The sequence below is a fragment of the Terrapene carolina genome, unplaced genomic scaffold, assembly GCF_002925995.2.
Source record: "Terrapene carolina triunguis isolate 2854851 unplaced genomic scaffold, T_m_triunguis-2.0 Scaffold35098, whole genome shotgun sequence".
Classification (NCBI taxonomy): domain Eukaryota; kingdom Metazoa; phylum Chordata; order Testudines; family Emydidae; genus Terrapene; species Terrapene triunguis.
Genome location: NW_020699449.1, coordinates 9,524,297 through 9,550,125, shown reverse-complemented (window position 1 = coordinate 9,550,125; position 25,829 = coordinate 9,524,297). Strand labels below are relative to the sequence as shown.

Here is a 25,829-nt window from a genome sequence, read left to right as displayed (position 1 = left end):
ACAGTATAAGGAGGAGGTTAGCAGCCCTCAGTGGTGAAAGAACAGGTTAAGGACTATTTAGAAAAGCTGGACATACACAAATCCATGGGGCTGGATGTAATGCATCTGAGGGTGCTGAGAGATTTGGCTGATGTGATTGCAGAGCCATTGGCCATTATCTTTGAAAACTCGTGGCAATCAGGGGCGGTCCCGGACAATTGGAAAAAGGCAAATATAGTGCCCATCTTTAAAAAAGGGAACAAGGAGAATCCGGGGAACTACAGACCAGTCAGCCTCACCTCAGTCCCCAGAAAAATCATGGAGCAGGTGCTCAAAGAATCCATTTTGAAGCACTTGGAGGAGAGAGGAAGGTGATCAGGAACAGTCAACATGGATTCACCAAGGGCAAGTCATGCCTGACCAACCTGATTGCCTTCTATGATGAGATAACTGGCTCTGTAGATATGGGGAAAGCAGTGGACGTGATATACCTTGACTTTAGCAAAGCTGTTGATACGGTCTCCCACAGTATTCTTGCCAACAAGTTCAAGAAGTATGGCTTGGATGAATGGACTATAAGGTGTATAGAAAGCTGGCTAGATCATCGGGCTCAACTGGTAGTGATCAACGGCTCGATGTCTAGGTGGCAGCCGGTATCAAGCAGAGTGCCCCAGGGGTTGGTCCTGGGGCCGGTTTTGTTCAACATCTTCATTAGTAATCTGGATGATGGGATGGATTGCACCCTCAGCAAATTCGCAGATGATACTAAGATGGAGGGAGAGGTAGATATGCTCGAGAGTAGGGATAGGGTCCAGAGTGACCTAGACTAATTGGAGGACTGGATAAAAAGAAATCTGATGAGGTTCAACAAGGACAAGTGCAGAGTACTGCACTTAGGATGGAAGAATCCCATGCACTGCTACAGGCTGGGGACCGACTGGCTAAGCAGCAGTTCTGCAGAAAAGGACCTGGGGATTACAGTGGATGAGAAGCTGGATATGAGTCAGCAGTGCGCCCTTGTTGCCAAGAAGGCTAACGGCATATTGGGCTGCATTAGTAGGCGCATTGCCAGCAGATCAAGGGAAGTGATTATTCCCCTCTACTCGGCACTGGTGAGGCCACATCTGGAGTATGGCGTCGTTTTGGGCCCCCCGCTACAGAAAGGATGTGGACAAATTGGAGAGAATCCAGCGGAGGGCAACGAAAATGATCAGGGGGCTGGGGCACATGACTTACAAGGAGAGGCTGAGGGAACTGGGCTTGTTTAGTCTGCAGAGGAGTGAGGTGGGATTTGATAGCAGCCTTCAGCTACCTGAAGGGGGGTTCCAAAAAAGGATGGAGCTCGGCTGTTCTCAGGGGTGGCAGATGACAGAACAAGGAGAAATAGTCTCAAGTTGCAGTGGGGGAGGTTTAGGTTGGATATTAGGAAAAACTATTTCACTAGGAGGGTGGTGAAGCATTGGAATGGGTTACCTGGGAAGGTGGTGGAATCTCCATCCTTAGAGGTTTTTAAGGCCCAGCTTGACAAAGCCCTGGCTGGGATGATTTAGTTGGGGTTGGTCCTGCTTTGAGCAGGGGGTTGGACTAGATAACCTCCTGAGGCCTCTTCCAACCCTAATCTTCTATGATTAGAAACTTGTGGTGCCCTTGCATGTTTATGCCATAAATTTGTCCCAACGCTCTTATCCCTCTTGGACATACATTACAGAAAAGTAATAAATAAATCACAACATACAGCTATTATATATTACTGAAGATGTTTGTAGTGCACCAGTTTAAATATTTTCCTAAAATTTTAAAAACAAGGGCCTTACTGTTTACCTCCTCCATGCTTTTTACTAATTCTTTACATTTCTTCTCTTCACTTTTTAAGTTTTGCTTCTTGAGATCAAGAGCACTTTGTGCTTTTGTATCAACTCTCTGAGTTTCTGCAAGAACATCTTCCAGTGAACGTAGTATGCCACCAACTTCCTATAACCAAGACAAAAAAAAAAAAGTAACTCATACTAAAAGAAACCTGTTTAATAATCATAAGATATTGTACATTCTATCCAGCTGCATTGGGGGGGAAAAAAAAAATTAAAAGCAAATATCCTTACCACTGTCACTTAAAAATTCTTTTAGTTTTAATCATCATAATTACAAATAGGGGCCTACCAAATTCACAGCCCATTTTGGTTAATTTCATGGTCACAGGATTTTAAAAATCGTAAATTTCATGATTTCAGATATTTAAATCTGAAATTTCATGATGATGGAACTGTAGGGGTCCTGACCCAAAAGGGAGTTGCGTGTGTGTGTGTGTGTGTGTGTGTGTGTGTGTATTTTGCAGTATTGCCACTCTTACTTCTGCACGGCTGCTGGCAGCGGTGCTGCCTCCAGAGCTGGTTTCCCAGCCAACAGACACCACTCTCCACCCGCCCAACTCTGAAGGCAGCAGCACAGAAGTAAGGGTGGCAATATTGCAACCCCCTCCCTCCCCACACACAATAATCTTGCGACCTCCCCCACAACCTGCTTTTGGATTGGGACCCCCAGTTTGAGAAACGCTGGTCTCCCCTGTGAAATCTGTATAGTATAGGGTAAAAGTACACAAAAGACCAGATTTCATGGTCCATGACATGTTTTTCCACGGCTGTGAATTTGGTAGGGCCCTAATTATAAATCAAGTTTATTTTTCACTATTTATGCTGTTCACTTGATGCAAATCTCCATGCAACGAACACACAGAGCAAATAGCTTCATTTAAAAAAAAATCAGTTTCAAGAAAGCTTGACTTCCAGGTTCCGATTGGATAGCAGGGTGCTGCTATATTTGGGTTTAAATAATACAGGGCAACGTTTGAAAAGGCTACGTTTAAGAATCATTTCATTGGCACTGGAAAATAGGGTAGAAACATTTCTATTATCTTGCGTGAATGCTTATTTTTATAAAACCTGAATTTTGAACCCAATTTGACTTGCTGAAGTGTCTTAACCACAATATAAAGTACACAAATATAACATTTTTGTCATTTTACATTAAAGAAAGTGGATGGGAGGCATCAGAGAATGAATTGTTTTCCAATGGATCTAGAAGGATTTTCATTCATTTATTCTGAACTGTGGCATTTATTTCTCTTCTAGTAAATATGTTGCCTTTCAGGCATCTTCTCTCTGACTGGACATCTCCCCCTCTTTCAAAGATACAAGAATGTTCATTCTCAAAATGACAGGGTTTTCTGAGTTTTAGAACATCTGAATGTGAATCCTCCACACCAAGCAAAGATCTACTTCCACAAATATTATTTATTCACATAAGTTGAGCTACTCGCATGCATAAATATTCAAAGAATCAGGGCCTAAGTATGCTAAACTATGTTCCTATTTCCACTGGCATGGAAGATAGAAATTGTGAGAATATGACTGCACTTGGCTTAGTTCTTCTACAGTTATAATACCATTGAGATAACTGCATAATCTGGTGTTATGTGAACTATAAAATATCAGTTAGTGTTTATATCATAATAAAGGATCATGCTTATTTGTTATTAAATGGATGCCACCAAATAGAAATCTACTCAATCTCAAAAAGATGCTCAAGAACTACAAAATCCCTCTGCCAACGTTTGTGGTGTATAGTCTTATTTTCTTTTTCTTAATGCTATTTTGTCCCTAAACTGTGTGAAAACTCACACAAACAAGTGGGGACACAAGCCAACTAAACACAAATAACTATCAAATGAAAAAAGTAAAAATAAAAAGCCTGAAAAGACAGTATTTCTAATCTTTTGTTTATCTTAGGTATTACTTGTAATGATAGGAGGTAAAATATTTCAGATGGAAGTATAATTATTAAATCAACAGGGTGTCTTTCACATAATGGCTAAGAATTACAGTATGTAGTGTATAAACATAAGCATATCAAATCCAAAGGAAATCGTTCTATCCTAAGTTCCCTCTAAGCTACGCAGCTGCCTATTTAGCCAGCACAGGGGCTCAAGGCTGCAGCGGGGAAAGGCGCCCCTCCCTGCTGGCCCCAGCACGGTCCCGCTGTAGCGGGGAGAGGCACCCCTCGTACGGCCCCGAGCTGCTGCGGTGAGAGAGGGCTGAGGGGAGTCCTCCTCTCCCCACCGCAGCCCTGGGGCAGCCTGCACCCCAACCCTCTGCCCCAGCCCTGAGCCCCCTCCCGCACCCCGAACCGCTCATCTTTGGCCCCAACCCAGAGCCCGCACCCCCCCACACCCCAACCCTCTGCCCCCTCCCACACCCCGAACCCTTCGGCCCCACACCCACCACATTAATTTTGTTATGTGCACCAATATGAAGGTGATGTGTCACACATCACCTCCATATTGGTGCACATAACAAAATTCATTCTGCACATGAATGTAAAAAATGAGAGGGAACGCTGGTTAACTTCTCTCTATATTTTAATTCAGAGAAATGAAGTTATTCCTTTCCGGTTTAATCCCTTGTGTTAATATATACATCGACATAAACATATTTGTGTTCTCACTTACCTGATCTCTCTTCTTTTCCATCTCTGCTATTTCTTTGTTAAGTTCCTTCACCTTTTTCTCATTCTCAGCCATTGTTTCCTGAAGTTTCGCTATGTTAGCCTGCATTTCCTTTAACTCATCGGCAGAACGTACCTTCGTCTCTTCAGCCAAAACAAATTGATACGCAACATAGAGACGGCTTAAGTGTTCTATCTCTCGCATTACCTTCTGGTACTCTAAATAGGATGATCGTTCCTGAAAGAAAGGGCCACCAATAAAAATAAGCCAGCATTAAAAAAAATTTGTAATACGCCCATAGTATTTCTAAAAAGTTCTGTATAATTTTATGATCAATATTTGTAGCTATACAAGCCAAGACGAGTAATTAAATCTCATGCTTCAAAAGATATATACCAATTCCCCTAGAGGGATGAGAAAGCAAGGAAGGATTCTCCTTTCCTACATACAATAGTACCCAACTGGCTATATGCATTACACTTTTGCCTTCCTCTGAAGCATCAGATGCATTATACATACACATGCCTGCTTAGCAAAATGTTAGCAAATGATGCTAATACAACAGCCTGTACTGTGCAAACAACACTTGGATATCCTTTCATGAACCAAGTTAAAACTTCATCTTGCTATTGTCTTCTAGGGTTTTTTTCCCCTATAATATCTTGCAGGTCCTGAATGTCCAATGTTACCATAATAATTAGACATCTGAAAATAAAATCTCTCTATAAACCATGATTTCCACATTAAAAAAATATTCAGACTAGAAATGCATGTAGATATTTTAGAGTCTAGAAGAGCATTTTGTTTCAAAAAAATGAATCGTTGAAGAGATTATCCGAGTTAGTCAGGCTATTTTCCGATATTTTAAAAATTGCCCCCCCAGTGTAATTTCACCCAGTATAACATTAAGTCTGTTTAAAAGCCAAAGATGTTTTTCCGGTCTAAAGTTCAGTACCTCTTTCAGTTTCTGTAAGGTTGGAGTGATTTCTTCCTCTAAAATCTGAAACACAAAAACAGAATATATTTTCAGATTCTTAAATCTGAAAACTCTCCCAAATCCTACTACTCTGACCACATGCACATAGCCTTAGGCAGAGAAAGCAAGCTTTCCACAAACCATAAAATATACAACAAATGGGGGCGGGGGAAAGAGAAGGGACCATGGCAGTGCAAATGGGTCAAGTACATCTTCTTCTATTGTGGCAGATAAGATTTTGTTCTTTCTAAGGCTACACAACAGGCAATTGAGTCATTCAAGTCAGCTTACAACTGCTATCATTGATGTTATTCAATTTATGTAAAGCATTAAAAAGCCACACAACTGCAAACAATAGTACCGTTTGAATTTCTTTCAGTTTTGCCTCTTTTTTCTCTATAGTTTTCTGGGCAGCTATTTTCTTGCACTCATACATCCTTGTACCAGCTGCTTCTTCAATCATAGCTAAAATCTGAAAAAAAAAAAAAAAAAAAAAAAAAAACACCCAAGCTTATGAAATAGCTTCAAAATCACCAGTGTTAAACAAAAAAATTTCTCTACCCACCTTTCTTCAAAATACTGTTCCAACAGTCCTGAGCAAACAGTCAACTCAAAATTTTACACGTATAAAGGATATCAAGAAAAAAGAGAAGGAAAGGAAACGTCAACTGTGTTCTCACCTCTGGAGGTTTCATGTTTAGAACTTTGGTAATTCGTCCCTGGAAATAAAGGCAAAAATGATTATGGCCTTTAAACTCAAAGTGCACTACACTGTCATATGCAGTGCAAGATTTTTATATAGTAAATTCTCAATCAAAAGTTTATCAGGTAGTATAATAATTTTTTAAAGATAAATTTATTTTCTGTCTAAAAGAATAAACCTGGTTTGACTTCAGTTATCTAATTCTTGAAAGTTCAGATTCAAATCTGAAACAGCTTGTGTCACATTACATTCAGCTGGTAAGTACGATGTGCTATACTTTATAACTTTGCTTATGCTGCGGCCAGCTATACGTAGTTACACCGATCAGGGACACTGCTTTTACTCCCTGTTTGGAATCTCTTACTGACTGACTGATTTTTATTAAATTCTTAGTCACAGTTTGGCTTTTGAGAGATTTAATTGATGTCAGTCAATATGTGGAAGCCTCTGTGGTAATAGAAACAACGTGTAGAGCTAATGCAAAACAAAATTCCCAAATCCAGCAACAAAGGAAGTAAGTTTTTAGGAACATGTATATAATACCTGCATAATAAGAAAGTGAGGGTTGTTGACATTGAGTCCAACGGAACAGAAGAGATCCTGCACTCTTGTATTGTTTGCATTCACACCATTGATTAGATACTTATTTCTACCACCAATGACGACCTTGAGAAAAAGAAAAATGGGATACTCAAAATGAACTAAAAAATGGCTTTACTGTTTGAGAATACAAACTAACGGAATTCTTAGATGTAGGAATCTGAGCAAACAACAAATGGAAAATAGTTTCAATGTGTCCCGAGGAAATTAACAAAATTACAAAATATACGTATCAAACAAACCCTCTCATCAGTTTGAAGTACTATTTTTAAAATCCTCTACCCCAACTGCAAAAATGTGAGCTAAACCATCACGGCAAGTACCTTTGGCAGTTTCTTGGCAGTCAGGAACAAGGGAAAGTCTCTCAGTTCAGTGTCAGACCAGAAAAAAAAATACCACCACCACAACTAGCAAACTTGTTGTCAGTTTCATCAGAAAGGTTATGGTTAAGGCTATGTTTTACTCACAGGTATTTTTAGTAAAAGTCATGGACAGGTCACAGGCAGTAAACAAAATTCATGGCCAGTGACCTGTTCATGACTTGCACTATGCCCTTAATTAAATCTTGGGAGTGCCGCGGCTTGGGGGGCCGGTCCAGGGAGTGACACTGGTGCTCGGCGCGGGGGGAGGGGGGCAGGAAGAGAGGAGGTTGGCGGGGGTGGCATGCTCCCTATCTGGCTTCTTGGAAGCGATGACATATCCCTCCCTAAGTTCCTAGCTCCGCACATTGCCAGCTCCACAGCTCCCATTGGCCGGGAACCACAGCCAATGGGAGCTGCGAGGGCAGTGCCTGTGAGCTGCGAGAGCAGTGCGCGAAGGTAGGAGGTGAGGGACATGTTGTCGCTTCCGGGGAGCCCCCCCAAGGTAAGCACCGACCAGAGCCCTCACCCCCTTCTATACCCCAACCCCCACCCATGAGACACCCCCCCCCCCAAACTCCTCCTGCTGCTGCTAGGGGGTGGGAGGAAGGCGGTGGCCTGAGTTTGCCCAAGCAGCGGCCGGTGCGACTGGCCCAGGGGCTGCCTGAGCAGCCCCGGAGCAAGCCACACCGACAGTTGCAGAAATCACGGAATCTGTGACTTCCATGACAAACTCGCAGCCTTAGTTATGGTTAGAAGTAATTGGTTTCCATGACCCATATTAGAGGTAGTCCCTTTGTGTCAAGTCAAAGCACACTCTGAGACAGTGTAGGAAAGCTTGCAGTGCTCCTGTCTGTACCATATCTGTTCTGTGAATAAATGAATTCAGTATCCCAAGTGGACAACCTAGCATTTTTCAATATTAAGGTCACTAAAAAATTAGAAAGGGAAAGGAGAAAGGCAGAAAAGGGAAGCACATCATTTTCTGTAGAGGACAATATAGCTTGCTTCAGGAATGTTGTCTCATGACTAGGTGCGTTTCCATTTAAGGGAGTAGAATCATTGTTTATGGTATATGGAATACTACAAAATGTGTAGTGTGAAAAGGCAACTAGTTGTTATATCCTTATTTAGTTGCTTAGCTCAAATCTTACATAGTTTGTTATTGAGTTCACTCTGGAAACATTGCTTTAATAGCACAAGTTCATTGAGTGAATATTTAAAAAAGAAGAATTAGTGCACAATCAAGTAAAAGAAACCAAGTGTTCTTTAAAACCTTACCTGAAAGAATCTTGATTATGCAAAATAACTTGAGGCGTAAGGGTAGAGAGCATTAAAAAAAAAAAAAAACCCACAACATTGAATTCTATATCATCTAGTTGAAAAATAACAATCTGCCTTTTATCTTAGTATGGTCATTTTCCACTGAGAACGGTGGAAATACGTAAATCTTTGTGGACAAACACAGATGTTGAACACTCACCTGCCTGGTGACTGTGATCTCATCATGAGCCTCAAATCCCAGCGGACTCTGTTTCTTGTCAGAATTATCAAAGGTGATTGATACAGTCGCTTTAATAATTCCAGCCTGACCATTTTTGTAAACCAAATCTTGCAAATTGGATGCTCGCACCTGAAAATGTGGAAGAGGAATACATTTGTTAACAGAAAGCCATTGCATTGCTTCACACTGTGAACTATTAATGGCTAGAATTTGAGGGAAAATGTATGAAATATTTGAAAAATAGGAATACTGTACATTTAGATACTCTAGCAGCTCACAGGTATAAAAGAGCATGGAGAAAACGTGCAAGATGGTTGCACGGTAAACTAACACACAGTAAGTCAGCTAAGCATTTTTTTTTTTTAAACCAGATACATGAGAAAAATTAAATGCTTAGATTTAGAAACCAGATGACAAGATCAATTAATACATAAGTGCCTTTAGGTAAAGTGTTTGATTTCATGATACAGTATGTGTGTGATTGTAAAGATAGAATAGGATTTACTTGCAATTTTGCTGGATTTCCCTAGAATTCCAGAGCAGCATTGTTTAAAGACTGGGATCCAAATTTGCTTCAAAATGCACACTTTTCATATAAGTAGCAGTATAGGCCAGTGTCTTTTAAATAAAAATCATTTCAACAAAACCTGCTTTCTGTTTTTCTGATGAGTCAGCTAATAGTGTTCTCAGATCAGCTCCAGGTATGCCAAAGTTTATTATAGAGAAATAAGTTTGTGTTATATTCTGTGATTGTACTTTTACCTACCAAAAATCTGCAGTTCCAACCTACTACTTCTTATCTTGGCATTTTTTCCCCCCTGTGGTTCTGGACTGCATAATTTGTATCAATGTATGATTATTACTTCTATACAAAGCTTACATAATAATAATATAAAATATAATAGAATAATTAATATAGAGAGATATACCTATCTCATAGAACTGGAAAGGACCCTGAAAGGTCATTGAGTCCAGCCCCCTGCCTTCACTAGCAGGACCAAAAACTGATTTTGCCCCAGATCCCCTTGAGTGGGCTAAGTGGCCCCCTCAAGGATTGAACTCACAACCCTGGGTTTAGCAGGCCAACGCTCAAACCACTTAGCTATCCCCCCTATATATTTATAGCCTTCTACAAAGTGTTTGAAAAGAATTCCCTAGTAATTGTAATAGGCCTCTGTAAAAGAGTATTGACACTGTAGATATGATTGTAAGTCAATTTTGAGAATAAGAGTCAGTGGGGATTACAAATTCATATTTAATTATCAATAAAAATAATTTTTATTGGATAATTTGAACCTAGCCAGAAAGTGGCATAGAAAATGCCAGTCTGTCTCATTTTGGTTACAAAGTAAGACCAATCTCCACAACATTTTGTGACGATTAACCTCAGGTTTGTTGCACAAGGATGCTATTCAGCACAAAGAGGAGTTTCTCATTGATTCTTCCTAACTGCAGTATTTCTCCTTCCTTTTTACCTGAGATAGGTTGGAGATGCCCAACAGAAAACAAATAGAGTCCAGGATGTTGGACTTGCCACTGCCATTTAATCCGGTGATAGCATTGAACAGTGGGTCGAAGCCATTAACCTCTGTCCTCTGGGCATAGGACTTGAATCCTTCAAGAATGATTGACTTGATATGCATCTTTTCTGTCTCTCTGGAGGACCTGGCCAAGCCCCGCTCCAAGGGGTATGAAGAAAGATCTCAGATTTATAGTCCTGTGTGTTTTAAAACAACAAAAGCAGACTTACTAAAATGAGAGGGCACTCCTAATATAAACCAAAGTATGAAACAAATGGAAAAGAATAGAATACTACTCTAGCATGGACAATGGTATTTGGACCCACATGCAGGAATGTGATAAGATTTTTTTGCCACAACAGTACAACCTCAGTTATCTGAATCTCAGTTATCCAAAGGAGGGATAATTGAGTCCTGCAGCAAATAGTACTCAAATTTAAGATTTCCTTGATTACATGAATTTATTCAATATGACTCAGGATATTCAAATAGAAGTTGTACTGTGGTACAAAACAGGTTTCTCATCAAGAAAAAAAATTACAAGACTAGTAGGGGGCAAAAAGACAAGACTAAAGTCTTTTAGGAGAAAAGAGAGAGGAAGAAATTTAAAAGGGCAGTGCTGATGGAGTACCTTGTGGACGGTTATCTGTATCCAGAGTTGAATGTGACTTTATGTTAGTCTTAAAATTATGTTAAAATAGTTGAGAACTTCATAGCGAAAATATATGTAGCTAAAAAACCCAGACTGTTCTGTATTTCAAATTGTTAAACTATAAAAAAAAAAAAAAAAAAATCCCAATACTGTCTGCTATTTTTACAAATGTTACTTTCAGATTATCCCAAACTGAGATTAGAGAGTAATGTCTCCTTATTCTGTACACCTGGCAGCACTTTGTTTATAGCCAGTTTCACTGTGTGATTTTGTAAATCTGACAACTTCTGGGCACAGTCGCTGTCACCCAGAAAAAGGAAAAGACAAACATTAGAAGAACAGGGGCTTGCAAAGGCAGTGACTGGGGGCAGGCTCAGGCCTGGGGCTGCTGTAACTCAGTGACTAGGTTTAAACTGACCAATTTTGCACCCTCCCCCTCCTCCATGGGGTGAGTGTGTGTGTTGAGAGGGCTTGTGCCCACAGGGCAGGCATGCGGGGCCCTTCGCTCCCTCACTGGTATCAACCCAGACCCCCCCAGCCACTCGCACTATTGAACAAGGCCCTTCTGGGGACACTGAGGGAAGGAGCCAAGTATCAGGGGGTAGCTGTGTTAGTCTGTATCCACAAAAACAACAAGGAGTCCGGTGGCACCTTAAAAACGAACAGATTTATTTGGGCATAGGCTTTCGTGGGTAAAAAACCTCACTTCTTCAGATGCATGGAGTGAAAGTTACAGATGCAGGCATTATATAATGAGACACGAAGACCATTTCAGATTTGAAGGTATACATTGTCCCCAAGTCAGTGGCACTGCTATGGGTACCTGCATGGACCCACAGTATGCCAACATACTTTTATGGTTGCCTTAGAACAACACTTCCTCACCTCTCGTCCCCTAGCGCCCCTCCTCTACTTGCGCTACATTGATGACATCATCATATGGACCCACAGAAAGGAGGCCCTTGAAGATTTCCTCCTGGATTTCAACAATTTCCACCCCATCATCAACCTCAGCTTGGACCAGTCCACACAAGAGATCCACTTCCTGGACACTACAGTGCAAATAAGCGATGGTCACATAACCACCACCCTATACCGGAAAACTACTGACCGCTATACTTACCTACATGCCTCCAGCTTCCATCCAGGACACATCACATGATCCATTGTCTACAGCCAAGCCCTAAGATACAACCGCATTTGCTCCAATCCCTCAGACAGAGACAAACAACTACAAGATCTTTATCAAGCATTCTTAAAACTACAATACCCACCTGGAGAAGTGAGGAAACAGATTGACAGAGCGAGACAGGTACCCAGAAATCACCTACTACAGAACAGGCCCAACAAGGAAAATAACAGAACATCACTGGCCATCACGTACAGCCTCCAGCTAAAACCTCTCCAGCGCATTATCCACCATCTACAACCTATCCTGGAAAATGATCCCTCACTCTCACAGACCTTGGGAGACAGGCCAGTCCTCCCTTACAGACAGCCCCCCAACCTGAAGCAAATACTCACCAGCAACTACACACCACACCACAGAAACACCAACCCAGGAACCAATCCCTGTAGCAAACCTCGTTGCCTACTCTGTCCCCATATCTACTCTAGCGACACCATCAGAGGACCCAACCACATCAGCCACACCATCAGGGGCTCGTTCACCTGCACATCTACTAATGTGATATATGCCATCATGTGCCAGCAATGCCCCTCTGCCATGTACATTGGCCAAACCGGACAGTCCCTACGTAAAAGGATAAATGGACACAAATCAGACATCGGGAATGGTAACATAAAAAAGCCAGTAGATGAACACTTCAACCTCCCTGGACACTCAATAACAGATTTAAAAGTAACTATACTTGAACAAAAAAACTACAGAAACAGACTTCAAAGAGAAACAGCAGAACTAAAATTCATTTGCAAATTCAACACCATTAATCTGGGCTTGAATAGGGACTGGGAGTGGCCGGCTCATTACAGAAGCAGCTTTGCCTCTCCTGGAATTGACACCTCCTCATCTATTATTGGGAGTGAACCACATCCACCCTGATTGAATTGGCCCTGTCAACACTGGTTCTCCACTTGCGAGGTAGCTCCCTGCTCTCCATGTGTCAGTATATAATGCCTGCATCTGTAACTTTCACTCTATGCATCGGAAGAAGTGAGGTTTTTACCCACGAAAGTTTATGCCCAAATAAATCTGTTAGTCTTTAAAGTGCCACCGGGCTCCTTGTTGTTTTTGAGGGAAGGAGCCTCCCCCCAACAGCCCAAAGGAGAAGCCCCTCACTGGAGGGGGGATCTTCAGACATCAGACCCCCCCCCACAGACACACGGCCCCTACCAATGTAGCAGGGAGGGGTGCCTAGTCCTTAAGGACACCCCCCCGTGGTGCACCCGCTGAGCCCTCCCCCGGAGAGAGACCGGGACGGGACCGGCCACGACCCGCCCCCTGGCCAAGGGTGGTGGGGCTGGGCTGCGCCCCTGCCCGGCCGCCCCCGCCGCCTCTCACCTGCCGAGCCCTGGGAGGGGCGGGGAGGCGGCTCTAGCGCGCGGGCAGACGGTTAGCCGCGGGTTCTAGAATCCCACCGCCCGGCCGCTCCCGGCGGCGCCCTTCCGCTTACTTGAATTTTGGCGCGCAAGGACCGACGGGAGCGCCGCGGCTGCCTGATTGAGCTTTGCTCGCGTGAGCTCATCTAACCCACGCGCGGCGCGGCGCTCCCGGGGGACTAGCGGGGCGCGAAGGAGACTGCACCACAGAACCCCACGGCGCTGTTTTAAACGGAGAACGTATTGATTCCGGCGTCTGCCGTGGCCAGACCCGGTCAAGAGAGGACCCCCCCCCCGCAACCTGATAGGTGGAGATGGAGAGTGGGGGCTTCTTCAGCGCGCGTCGCCTGGCTGCTGCTGCGAGTGCGCATTGATGGGGGGCGGCGGTGTATAACAGCGCGAGCCTTTACTCCCTATTTCGTGGGGGGCGGGGTCATAGAGGGGAGCGCGGGTCTGCAGCAGGGCGAGTCCCTGCTCCGGGGGGAGGGGGGGCAGTAGAATAGAGCCAAGAAAGGGGCTTGTGCGCGCGCCTGCAGCGTGCGCGTTCCCGCTCCTGCGGGACAGCTGTGCACGAGCCCCTGTTCCTAGGGGAGCAGTCGGGGGGGGGGGTGCACGCGGTGTGCGGGGCCCTGTTCCTAGGGGGGGGGGGGGGGGGGGGGGGCCGCGGTGTGCGAGTCCCTGTTCCTAGGGGAGCAGTAGGAGTCAGGGGGAGGTTGTGCACGTGGTGTGCGGAGTCCCTGTTCCTAGGGGAGCAGTGGGGGGGGGGGTGGGCAGGGGGGGTGCGAGCCCCTCTTCCTAGGGGAGCAGTAGGAGGGGAGGGGCTGTGCAGACGTGCGGTGTGCAAGTCCCCGTTTCTGGGAGGAGTGGAGGGCCAGTGCATTGGGGGAGAATGTCTCCATCACTTGGATCAGTCCGGGATTATTCTCCTCCACCCTCTAGTTCCCAGGCATGTAGGTGCTCCATAGTGTTCCAGGGGAATGGCAGGATCTTAAATCTAGAATCAAAAATGTAGGGCTGGAAGGGGCCTTGAGATCGTCAGGTCCAGCCCCCTGCACTGAGGCAGAACTAGGGGCTTGTCTACACTTACATTTTATAGCACTCTAACTTGCTGGCTCAGGGGTGTGAAAAATCACCCCCGAGCGCAAGTCCAAGCGCTTTAAAGTGCTAGTGTAGACAGGCTCCCAGCGCTGGGAGCCAATCCCCTCGTGAAGGTGGATTATCAGGAGCACCGGGAGAGCTCCCTCCCAGCACTCACACGTGACCACACTCGCACTTCAAAGCGCTGCTGTGGGAGTGTTCTTGCAGCAGCGCTTTGAAGTTTCCAGTGTAGGCATACCCTTAGGGCATGGCTACACTTGCAGATGTAGAGCGCTGTGAGTTAAACCTGCCTTCGGAGAGCGCAGTAGGGAAAGCGCTGCAGTCTGTCCACACTGACAGCTGCTTTCGCACTGGCGTGGCCACATTTGCAGCACTTGCAGTGGCATTGGGAGCGGTGCATTATGGGCAGCTATCCCAGCATGCAAGTGACTGCATCGTGCTTTTCAAATGGAGGGGTGAGGTGGAGTGTGACAAGGAGTGTGTTGTGTGTATGTGGGGGGGAGAAAGTATCAGCATGCTGTCTTGTAAGTTCAGACAGCAGCAGCCCCTCCCCCTCTCTCTCACACAGCTTTCCACACTAATGGTTGCTTTGTCTCAGAGCAGATAAGCAGACGGCTGTCAGAAAAGGAGCTTTCAAAGGGCATATCTGCATTCCTACAGTGATTCAAAACAATGACAACAGTGGCCACCTGACTTAAGGGGATTATGGGACGTTTCCGGAGGCTGATCAGAGCGCAGTAATGCAACACCTTGTCCACCCAGGCGTGGTAGCCAAGACGCAGCAAACATTATTCCTCTCGCCGTGGTGGAGTATCAGGAGCGCTCTAGCTGTGGAATCAGAGCGCTCTGTGTGCCTGGCCAGTGTGGACGGGGAGTGAGCTAGTGCGCCGGGGGCTGCTTTAATGTGTTGTAACTCGCAAGTGTAGCCAACCCATAAGTAAACCTAGATTGTCCCTGACCATGGTTTTTCCAAACTGTTTTTTAACACTTCCAGGGATGGGGATTCCACAATCTCTCTTGGAAGTGTGTTCTGAAGCTTAACTTTTTCTTAATATCTAATCTAAATCTCCCTTGTAGAGTAAGTAATAGCGGTCCAGCTATATTCACGTCTTGGACCAGATCCTCTGTTCCACTTAGGACTAAATCAGGAATTGCCTCTCCTCTTGTGGGTTCCAGGACTAGCTGCTCCAAGGAGGAGTCATTTAAGGTGTCAAGAAACTTTATCTGTGCATCCCAGCCTGAGGTGACATGTACCCAGTCAATGTGGGGATAATTGAAATCCCCTATTATTATTGAGTTTATTTTAATAGTCTCTCTAATCTCCCTTAGCATTTCACAGTCACTATCACCATCCTGGTCAGGCAATTGGTAATATATTTGTACTGCTATATTATTTATTAGAGCATGGAATTACTATCCATAGAGATTCTATGGTACAGCTTGGTTCTTTTAAGATTTTTACTTCATTTGATTCTATGCTTTCTTTCACATCATATAGTGTCACTCTCCCACCAGCACGACCTCTTCTGATACTTCTGAAAACAGATTATGGAATGGGTTTGCAAAGTTGTCTGAAAGTGGTTATTTACAAGACTTTGAATGATCAGCTCAAAACAAGCAGTGATAGGGAAAGTGGGTATGTGATTAGTATTCTATTAAAAGACATTATCTATAGTCATGGCATTCAACTTAGTATCTTAAAGTATTTTTATTTAACTTTTGTCTCTGAAGAGAAATACATTTACATAGATTTGTGAGAATCATATTTACAATATAACAATACAAGCACAAACTACAGTTAGATGTGACCCAGAGTACTTAGTTTCCCTTATTGCAGCTTTTGGAAACTATCACGTAGAAGAATAAAAGTTCAGAAGAATTAGTTCAGTTCTGTTCCTCCAAAAAAGGTAAAAGCAAAATGTGTTGCTGTGATAAATTGAGGGTTCTGTCTGTACCACTTCTGAATTGGGGATAATTTAATGAAATTGTATAACAACATTACTGTGTCTTGGAAAGACTGTATGTATGTGGATCCCCCATGAGTTAGCAGGGTTACAGTGGTGAGTGATCAGCACTCAAGATCATCTATTCAAAGTAAAACAGTCTGGCACAATGGGTTTGCTCTAGCTGAGAGAAGACACTTCCTCTTGTCTGAAGGGGACGGGTGGGTTTGAGAGCTGTGGAAAATTACTGAAAGGCAGAACAAAGGAAGCAGGAGTCTATGAAGGGAGTCACAGGTGAACTGGGGAAGAGAACCATTTTGTACCAGGTTAAGATGGGGGAGGCTGCTGCAGGGGTATGGTAGGCAAGGTGCATAAAGGACCCTGCCTCACTGACAGAGCACAGATGATCCTCCAAGGTCTCCCAGGAAAGGGTGATCTAGTGAGAGACATTGCATTAGGATGTCTTATATTATATGATCTGTCCTCTACATGATTAGATATGTATCAGAGGGGTAGCCGCATTAGTCTGGATCTGTAAAAAGCGACAGAGTCCTGTGGCACCTTCTAGACTAACAGATGTATTGGAGCATAAGCTTTCGTGGGTGAATACCCACTTCGTCAGATGCATGACAGGCGTCTGACGAAATGGGTATTCACCCACGAAAGCTTATGCTCCAATACATGATTAGATATATTGAGCATAAAGATGTTAGACTGTACAAAGTGTGTGTGTGTGTTGGCTGCTTCACAACTACTACGTGCCCCTGAGAGAGTTAAACTGTAAACCTGAAGCTTCACACCTGCTGGCCGGAATTCTGTGAGAAACGTGTGTTTCAGTACTGAGGAGTCTGAAAAGTTTTATCTTTCCTGATGAACATGGCATAATTTTTAGGGATACATTCATGCTTGCAGACAAAGGACAATATCTGTAGTAGCTGTAAGATTTGATGTATAAGTCATTTGTAACAGTTAGTGGTTCCTTGTCCATGAGTGGTAGACTCGTTCTCTGTATGTATTAATCAGGCCAGCTGCATATATACTAAATAATTTAAATCACTTGAAGAATAAATTGCTCAGTACCTTCAAACTTCTACATGTGCATTTAATTAAATACTCCTCCAAATAAACAATATCTTGAAACAACATGTCAATCTTTAATCTGTGCATTAGTATCTGATACTTAATATGTTAGCCAATCATAATTACTAAGATGCCATCTGTTGTCATGGTCAAATTATTTAGTGCCTGATCCATGGTATTTTATCATGTCATTAAAGTCCATATCACAAAAAGCAGCAATTGCACATTAACACTGTAGCAGTATTTCTTTACTGTGTGCATTCTTTTGGGGGGAGGAGGGATATCCATATAGCAGTGTGTGCAGTCCATTCTTCTTAAGACACTTCTGAGTTATATAGAACCAGTAGTCTTTTAATTGTAAATGTGAGCAAGAAGAACTATACTTGTAATAGAACACAGCTATCAAAATTCTGTAGGCCAAATGACAGATAATTGACAGGTCACAACAGTAGCTATATGCTTGAAAGAAGCCAGTATAAACTACAGCTAGTCTTACCATTACTTTCTGTAGGGTAGTTCTTGTAACCATGGCTTTAAATTGCTAAAAATCACAACTCCCAGACTGCTCACCTAATTAAAATCTGTGTATACAATCTGTCAGGACACCTTGCATTCTACTATGTATTTCCCTTGCCACTTGTCATTTTATTCTTTTGTAATCATGAATAATAAGATGGCAGCAGATGAATGTGAAACAACATCTTTGAGCAGAGAGCAGACAAAGAAATGCAATATAATATGCATGCTTTAGGTTCAAAATACTGAGTAAAGTGCAGATGAACTCTTGTGAAGTTTGGGACTGGGTAAAATCTGGAATAGCCCATAATGGCATTTTAATAAAAAAAAAAAACTTGCTTTAAAAACAGTGGAAATAGTTCAGCAACCTTGAGAACAAGAGGATCAATTAATAGCACAATGTCATTAACCCTTCTGGCTCAAAAAGGACCCAAATGGTTGTTTCCAAAGTTGCACAGATGGTAAAAATTATACATATAATACAAATAGGTGGGAATAACATAATACTAATGAAAAACCTGTCCGAATCGACCTTTAACTGGCTATTCCAGACAATAAATAGCTTCACTACGAAAACCACTCAACGCTGGGTTCTGAAGTGGCATGGGGGAAAAAAATGATATACATAATAAAACAGAATAAGGCCATACTACAGAAAAATGTCTAAGCTGACCTTTAATCTGACATAAACAGCTTTATTACCAAAACAGCCTGTAACACTCAGTTCCAAAGTGGCATACAGGATGAAATAGATAAATCTAATACAGCTAAGTGTGAGCAACGTAATACTTAGGGGAAAAATGGGCCAAAACGACCTTTAACTGCCTGTTCCAGGCAATAAAGGGGTCAATTATTAATAAAGCCACCTGGAACACTCAGTTCCAATGCTGCACAGAGAACAAAATTATTGCATATAATACAACTAAGTGAGAATAACTTAATATTGCCAAAAAAACCCAATCAAACCAATTACCACTAAAACTTTAATTACTCATTTCAGTCAATAAATCAGTGTATTATAGATTAAAAATATCCAGAACCACTTATTCTCAAAGTGAAGGGAGAGTAAAAATAATTCTTAGGCCTATGTAACACAGAGCCATGACCGAAAAAAATAATACCTGTCAAAACCCAGTTGAAACCACTTTTTATATTGTAAGACCTTCTGTATAATAAAACATTTTGTATTATTACTATTGTTGTTGGTAGTAATAGGAATAGTTGTAGCCTCTTTATATAGTATTTCCATACAGTCTAAGAAATATGGGGCTAAAAAGGCTCTGTTTAGGTCTTGATACAGATATGAAATATTTTACTGCTGGAACCATTTCAAATAGTTTTTGTTGCTGTTGTTTTGGTTTTGTAGAGAACCCTATTTCATAGGTTCTATGCTACAGTCTAAATTGGCTTTTTAAATCAAAATGGATTGTTCAACTTTCCCTTTTCCCTACAATGGAATATAGTGAGGCCCTATTTGTACTTTGTATGAAAGGAAGTGATAAAGTAGCTTTATTTTCACAAGTAATTGCACTAGGTCTGGAATTGTTGGTTGCTTATTAACTGCAACTGTTTGATCTAATTTTAAACAATCTATCATTAACATAATTATAGAGCTACAAAAATTTCACATTTATATTGGCACATATTTACTGGCTGGTTTGTTTAATACAAGATTTTTTTTCTTGAAAGCCAAAATACTTCTGTACAGAACTAGCAATGAACCAGTTGAAACTTTAAACAGCCATAGAGACTTATTGAAATCTTGATGGTTTCATAAAGAACCCCATGCATACCACCAAGGGTCATTTTTTCTTAGGTGACTGATGTCACTGGCTGCCAGTGGGGGATATTGGGCTGCATGTGCAGGGAAGAGAATATTTTCAAGTTGAAATGGGTTAAGTAAGTAGGCCTACATGTAGAGCAAATGCATAAGATCATTGTGATAGAGTAGTTTGCCCCTTAAAGGCAGTAGTACCTGGTGGTCAGCCCATCTCGCCTCATGGGATGACCCTGGAAGGGTTTGAAAGGTCCAATATAAGAATCTGTGGGTGATGTGGTGAGAGAAGAAGCAGTCTCAAGAACGAATGATGCTGGGAGGAAATCCTTTCACTGTATCTTCAAGGACCTGGGGCCAGGAGCCTTGCAGGCTCCTGTCTCCCCGTAACCAATTAGGAATGAACTGGAAAAAGGAACCACCATAAATACTGCCTCCTCCCTCATATCAGCCTGTAGGGTAGATGCAGACTCTGCAGGGAGTAAGATGGCTCCTTAATGAGTACCTGCACTGGATATCTGCCGCAAGGAGATGCCAGCAACGTAACTTGGCTGCCACCCCCCACCCTCATCCTCTGCCAGGTTCCCAGATATTTACTGATTTCTTCCTTAATATAATATATTAAGGACAAAATATATCTGCTCCCTTGTGGGATATGTGTACCCCATCCTCCCTGAATAACATGGGTGCCAAATAAGATATGTCAAACTGAGAAATCTCCAGCCCCCCCCTTAATTATGTATGAATTTAACCACCTCCCTAGTCACACACTTCCAGGTTATCTCACCTCACGGAGACTTTGTGGCTCCCTGTCGCACTATCCACTTTGTAACGTGTCAGACCAATTGATTCTAAGTTTTTATTTAACCGGATTAAACATAACAAATAGGATTCATTAACCCTTCTATTTCTTCTTCCAAGAGGGAAAGCCTAATCTTATAAGAGCTCTGTCATGCTGGTGTTCCTGACCACAGTCTAGCTCTCTGGCCTCCTCTGTGATCCCATTCCCTGTCTCCTCAGGCCTTGTCTACACTGTGAAAAAACGCCCCCCTGAGCGATGCAAGTTTCAGTGCTATAAAGTGGCAGTGTAGACAGTGCTGGGAGCTATTCCCCTCGCAAGCTCTCTCCCAGTGCTGGAGCCGCGACTACACAGCCACGTTAAAGCGCTGACAGAAGCCAACTGACCATCCTGCAAATTCGACAAAGTCTGAAACAAGCAGTCTGGATGGAGCTTCTATCCAGGAGTCAAAGTCTCTGTCTCTCTCTGCACATGGCAGCCTATGTTCTTTTTGAGCTTCATTCCTTAAGATATCACATAAAATTCTGCTTAACACTTATCCTGTAGCAGCATCTCATAATAAAGTCCCTTCTCCACAGCTGGACTTGCTCAGATGCAGAGAAGTGTCTCTTTGGTTGCTATGCCATATATAGGTTTATAAAGTTAAACTTGTGCTAGTGGTTTTGGATTGGTCCCATCACCATAGTATCTGATGTTGGATTTTTATTGGCAAAAATGAAGCCGGTGGTAGTGGTTTTGTTAAGATCTCCTGAAAAGTTGCTCGGGGGACCATACATTCTATACTGGCTAAGGGGACGAAAAATGAAATTAGACAGTTAGGAGCTAAATGGCCTATCCATTATGAGGAACTTATTTGTGCCACTGCCCATGTATTTGCTTTAAAGAAACAATCCTTATCCTCGACAAGTAGCCAGTGCCTTCCCTTTCATTTGGAAATTGTGAGCTACTGTAAACTGATAAAGCTTCGCAAAGACACCAGTCAGGATTGGGACGTGGTTGTGCTAGGCACTGGACAAATACATAGGTGGAGGTGCTCCCTTCTCAAAGCACGTCACTAAAAACAAGTGAGTAACTAGTATGGGAAGTGGAGAGAGTTGATGTGGATGACAGCAATAGGCTGCAATTAGACAGGACGTGGTGCACAACTTGATGATTCCAAAGTTGTTTAAAACTTCTCTATCAAATCAAAAACGCTCTGTGCTTCCTTAACAGTTACACCTCCTCTTTCCAGACACACCGGAAAAATTGACTGGGCTTGCTGCCTATCTTTGGGTGGTTCTTCCCACCCCTTTCTGTATAGGCTCCCCAGTCTGCCTTCTAACTAGCATCATCAGTTCTGCTTTTTAACAAACTATCCTGAAAACTGAGACAGTGAATGCCTGCTCCACATGAGTCTGGGATATCACCAGGCTCCCTGGGATTCTGTCACTGTTCAGAGGGTAGATTTGGGTTCCTGCAAGAAATCAGAAAAATCATAGATCAGCTATGTGCTATGCTAGCAGTATGTGACCTTGGGCTCTGAAAGTGCCCCCAAGGCCTGCCCATCACCTGGTCCTCCTGGGGTTAGCTTTCCTCACTCAACAGTCAATCTCCCAACTCCACAAAGCAACTCAGCGCCTTAAACTGACACTCATCATGTCACATAAGACTGTATGGGAGCTGTCCCTGATGCTGCTGGGATTCTGCCCCAAATTCTATAGGTGCGGTGAGGTTGAGGATAGGGGCTCAGCCATCTCCAGCTCCATAGAGCTGTGGAATTTTTCACCTGTTCTAATGGGAATTGCAACTTGCATAGCTATGTAGGGGTTAAGCAGCTGCTGCATTATACCCCAGAGGTGGTTGTATTTCAGTAGTGGGCAAAGTGGTTTTATGCATAGTTTGATTATCTGCTATTTAAGGCTCTAACACACTTCAGAAATTTGAGTAAGATAAGTGTGGATGCTGCCCAAAATGTGTTCATGTCTGTGCTCTTTATATTTTGGCCTGCTTCTGCAGGGTGAAAGTTGGGAATTTCCTCCAACTGAAGGATATGGACTCTTAATGAGACAAGCTCCTGGAGTGAACCATGTGACTCTCAATGAGATAAGCTCCTGGAGCATAAGAGCAAATGGGCAGAATGGGACTGCCCACTTGACTAGCTGGTTGTTCTCCAAGGAATGCCAGTCCACTCAATGGCAAGTATTTGCACTTGGGATGCTGGGTGGTGGATGTTCAATGCATTCTGTCTCAGATATTACAGGTGGAACTCAGTTTCCTGACTTGCCAGGTGAAAATGGTATGGCACTGATGGGTTTTTGGTGCTGTGTTTGGAGAGGCATGTCTAAGTGCTGCTAACTTAGATCCAATTGAAGTGCAAGTTGCCACTGCTGCTAAACTCCATGGAAACATGCTCCACACTGGTGCATAGGTTGAATGCCACCAAATTTGCAAAAGATTTGTGTAGGTGATTGCTGGCTTCACTGGGGGTGATGTACTAGCTGTCAGGACTCCAGCAAATGCACAGCGACTCCCAAAGTAGTTCTCAATCATGCTGCAGCAGGGTATAGTGTTGGCACTGAGCATTTCTTGTTGCCTTGGAGGAGACTTAGATGCACGAGGCACCAGAGGAGTTTGTGAAGCTGGAGGCATGTCCCATCAGTTCCAAAACAGCTACTGGTAAGACATCAGGCCCCAGTTATAAGTACCCCATGGCGCTCTGTCCCTAGACCTGCTCCTATGAAAGCATCAGTGTTGAGATCTGGATCTCCCTGAGGCGGGTGGGGGCAAATTTTGAACCCTCCCATAATCAGACCTGGATATGTAAGATCTTACCTTCAACTCCAAAGAAGAATAGGAGCAATCCAATGGCCATGGAGCTCTGGTACCAGGTAATGTAAAAGGAGTTGGCAAGTGGGATGGATGAGGCGAAGCAGTAGGTGTGGGTGAAACATTGGGGGCTTGCCTGCTGACAGTACCAAGCATCTGATTTGGAGATGTTCTGAAGACTGGTAGCAGTCATCCGTACCAAGGGCTGCTCTGTAGAAGTCAGTGTTGAATGGGCGAATGCTGAGGATGTAGTGGGTACCGGTGCTTGCATTGAAAAAGACAATGCCAGGACATATGGGCAGGAGTGGAGTGTCTGGCACTGAAAGGCAGAGGTGGTCCTTGGCCACTGTGGACACTTCTGGTGTTGTCAGCACAGAGAACTTTGGGTAGATAGCAGCATGCAAGAGAAAAGTCAACTCTGTAGATGGCCCTGACAATGGAGTCGGCCTCAACAGTACCAAAGTTGGTGCCAGAGTCAGGGGCCCCAAGCACGGCAGTCCGCTAGTCACGCAGATTCGGCGGCATGCCTGCGGGAGGTCCGCTGGTGCCACGACTTCAGCGTCCCCGCCACCGAATTACCGCCAAAGCCGCGGGATTGGTGGACCTCCCGCAGGCATGCTGCTGAAGGCAGCCTGACGGCCGCCTTCACAGCAACCGGCAGGCCACCCCCCGCGGCTTGCCGCCCCAGGCACGCACTTGCTGTGCTGGTGCTTGGAGCCGCCCCTGGCCAGAGTCAGTGATTCTAAATGAGTGGCTCTGAAATAGAGGTGGTGCTAACCCATTGGGGGCCTTAAGCAGAGATATTTTTGCCCTCCCCCTCACAACACATAATAAAAAACGAATAGTGGTGCCCCCTTGAGCTTCTCAGGGCCCTAAGCAATTGCTTACTCTGTTTATGCCTGGCGCCAGCTCCGTCAAGGAAGTATGCGTTACCTGGTAGCACCTAACCGGTTCTCTGAACTCAGTACCTGACTTGCTCCTGGAGGATTCTGCTGGAGACTGAGTGATGATGAGACAATTTCATAAACATCTGAGAAACTGGATTTGAGTGCTTCCCCGCTCCTTACCCGTTATTCTTACCCAGTAGACGATCCCAAGCCAACTGGTTGGCCAACATTTGTGAAATGTTTCATTTTATTGTTGGGAAATTCAACCAACTGGCAGCTTCTTTTCATCTATCAGAGAAACTGCAAGGCCAAAGAAATATCTAGGTTGTGTGTGTTTACTGTGAATTACAACATGTATAGATGGTGAAATGCAGACCATAGGCACCGGACAAACTGCCTCTGCAGGTCTCAATATTGCAAAGTTGGAGCAGCCTTATGGTAAGAAAGCTAAGTGGACGGATTAGAATTAAAAATGTATGGACCGAGATTTTTCAAAAGTGGCCAGTGATTTCGAGTGCCTCAAATTTTGGGTCCCCACCATGACATATAATAAAGGGGCTTGAATTTTAGAGGTGGGTGTTCATCCATTCCAAAAATCAGGGATCCATTTAAGCTGTCTTAGTTTGGGCTTTTACCCCATAATTGAGGTATTCGGCCACTATTCCAATTGATCAAATTTTTCCTCAGTCTTACAAGGAGAGGGTCTCAAGGCCACATTTGTCCCAAGGTCACATTTGGGCTCCCTTGTCATAAAGTTAATCTACATACTATAGTATTAACTGCTAAGGAAGTACTACAGGCACCAGAAACTGTCAGATTCCAGCGTGGTTTTTGTTCAGGTCACCTCTTTCAAAACTTCTAATTTTCAGACTATTATATCCAGGTGGCTGATTTCATCCCTGCTGTAACTCCATTGAATTAGTTGGAGTTACACTAAAGATGAATTTGACCGAGGGTCCTTCCCTGGTTAGGAATGTCCATGTTTTGTTTTTGGGTGGGAGTGCACTGGGAGTCACAGTACAATCTTCTACAGTGGTGATCCAGAACACTGCAGCAATTAAAACTCTGTGTAGGAGGAAATACCTTTGAACTAGTTTAATAACTTTCTATAGCAGGAGGGGACAAACTTCTGGTTTTTGTTATTACTTGCCTTCTGCAACCCTGAAGCTATACGCGTGAGCCAGAGAGTGCCAGGTGCAAATCACTGTTCCCTTCCTTCATTCCAATTGCATTTTCTTGTTTACCACCTCCTTAGCTATCTTCCCCATCCCGATATCGCTCTTTCATTTAGTCCCTCCAACACCCAAACCCAGCAGTGCTGTAATGTTAACAGGTTTTTCTCTGTAGTTCAAGCAAATGGATAGCATCTCAGATGTGTTCTAGGTGCAGGAATGATTTTCCATTTTAAAAGGGAGACAGAAGTCAGGAGAATATACAAGTCCTTTTAGAAAGCATTCAGTCTAGGAACTCAGCCTTTCCGCAGCGCTGCTAGAGAGCTATTAGTTGTAGTGATACAAAGATGCAGCAGGTGGCATCAGAGGAAGTGCAGATAATTACAGTGGAGTGAACCCTACTTC

The 25,829-nt window shown here is 43.5% G+C and overlaps 1 protein-coding gene across 1 annotated transcript in view; it reads right to left on the bottom strand.

Annotated features, from left to right (window-relative positions):
- LOC112117239 (structural maintenance of chromosomes protein 2) overlaps window positions 1–13,400 on the bottom strand; it is a 37,689-nt gene extending 24,289 nt beyond the window's left edge. The window contains exons 1-9 of the mRNA XM_026646527.1: window positions 13,313–13,400; window positions 10,095–10,336; window positions 8,599–8,748; window positions 6,700–6,822; window positions 6,134–6,172; window positions 5,815–5,925; window positions 5,433–5,477; window positions 4,481–4,714; window positions 1,801–1,950 (exon numbers count right to left, since the gene is read on the bottom strand). Of these exons, the coding sequence (XP_026502312.1) occupies window positions 1,801–1,950; window positions 4,481–4,714; window positions 5,433–5,477; window positions 5,815–5,925; window positions 6,134–6,172; window positions 6,700–6,822; window positions 8,599–8,748; window positions 10,095–10,262 (1,020 nt within the window). The 5' untranslated portion in view covers window positions 10,263–10,336; window positions 13,313–13,400. The remainder of the gene's footprint in view (window positions 1–1,800; window positions 1,951–4,480; window positions 4,715–5,432; window positions 5,478–5,814; window positions 5,926–6,133; window positions 6,173–6,699; window positions 6,823–8,598; window positions 8,749–10,094; window positions 10,337–13,312) is intronic.
- Between the last annotated feature and the right edge of the window lie 12,429 nt (window positions 13,401–25,829).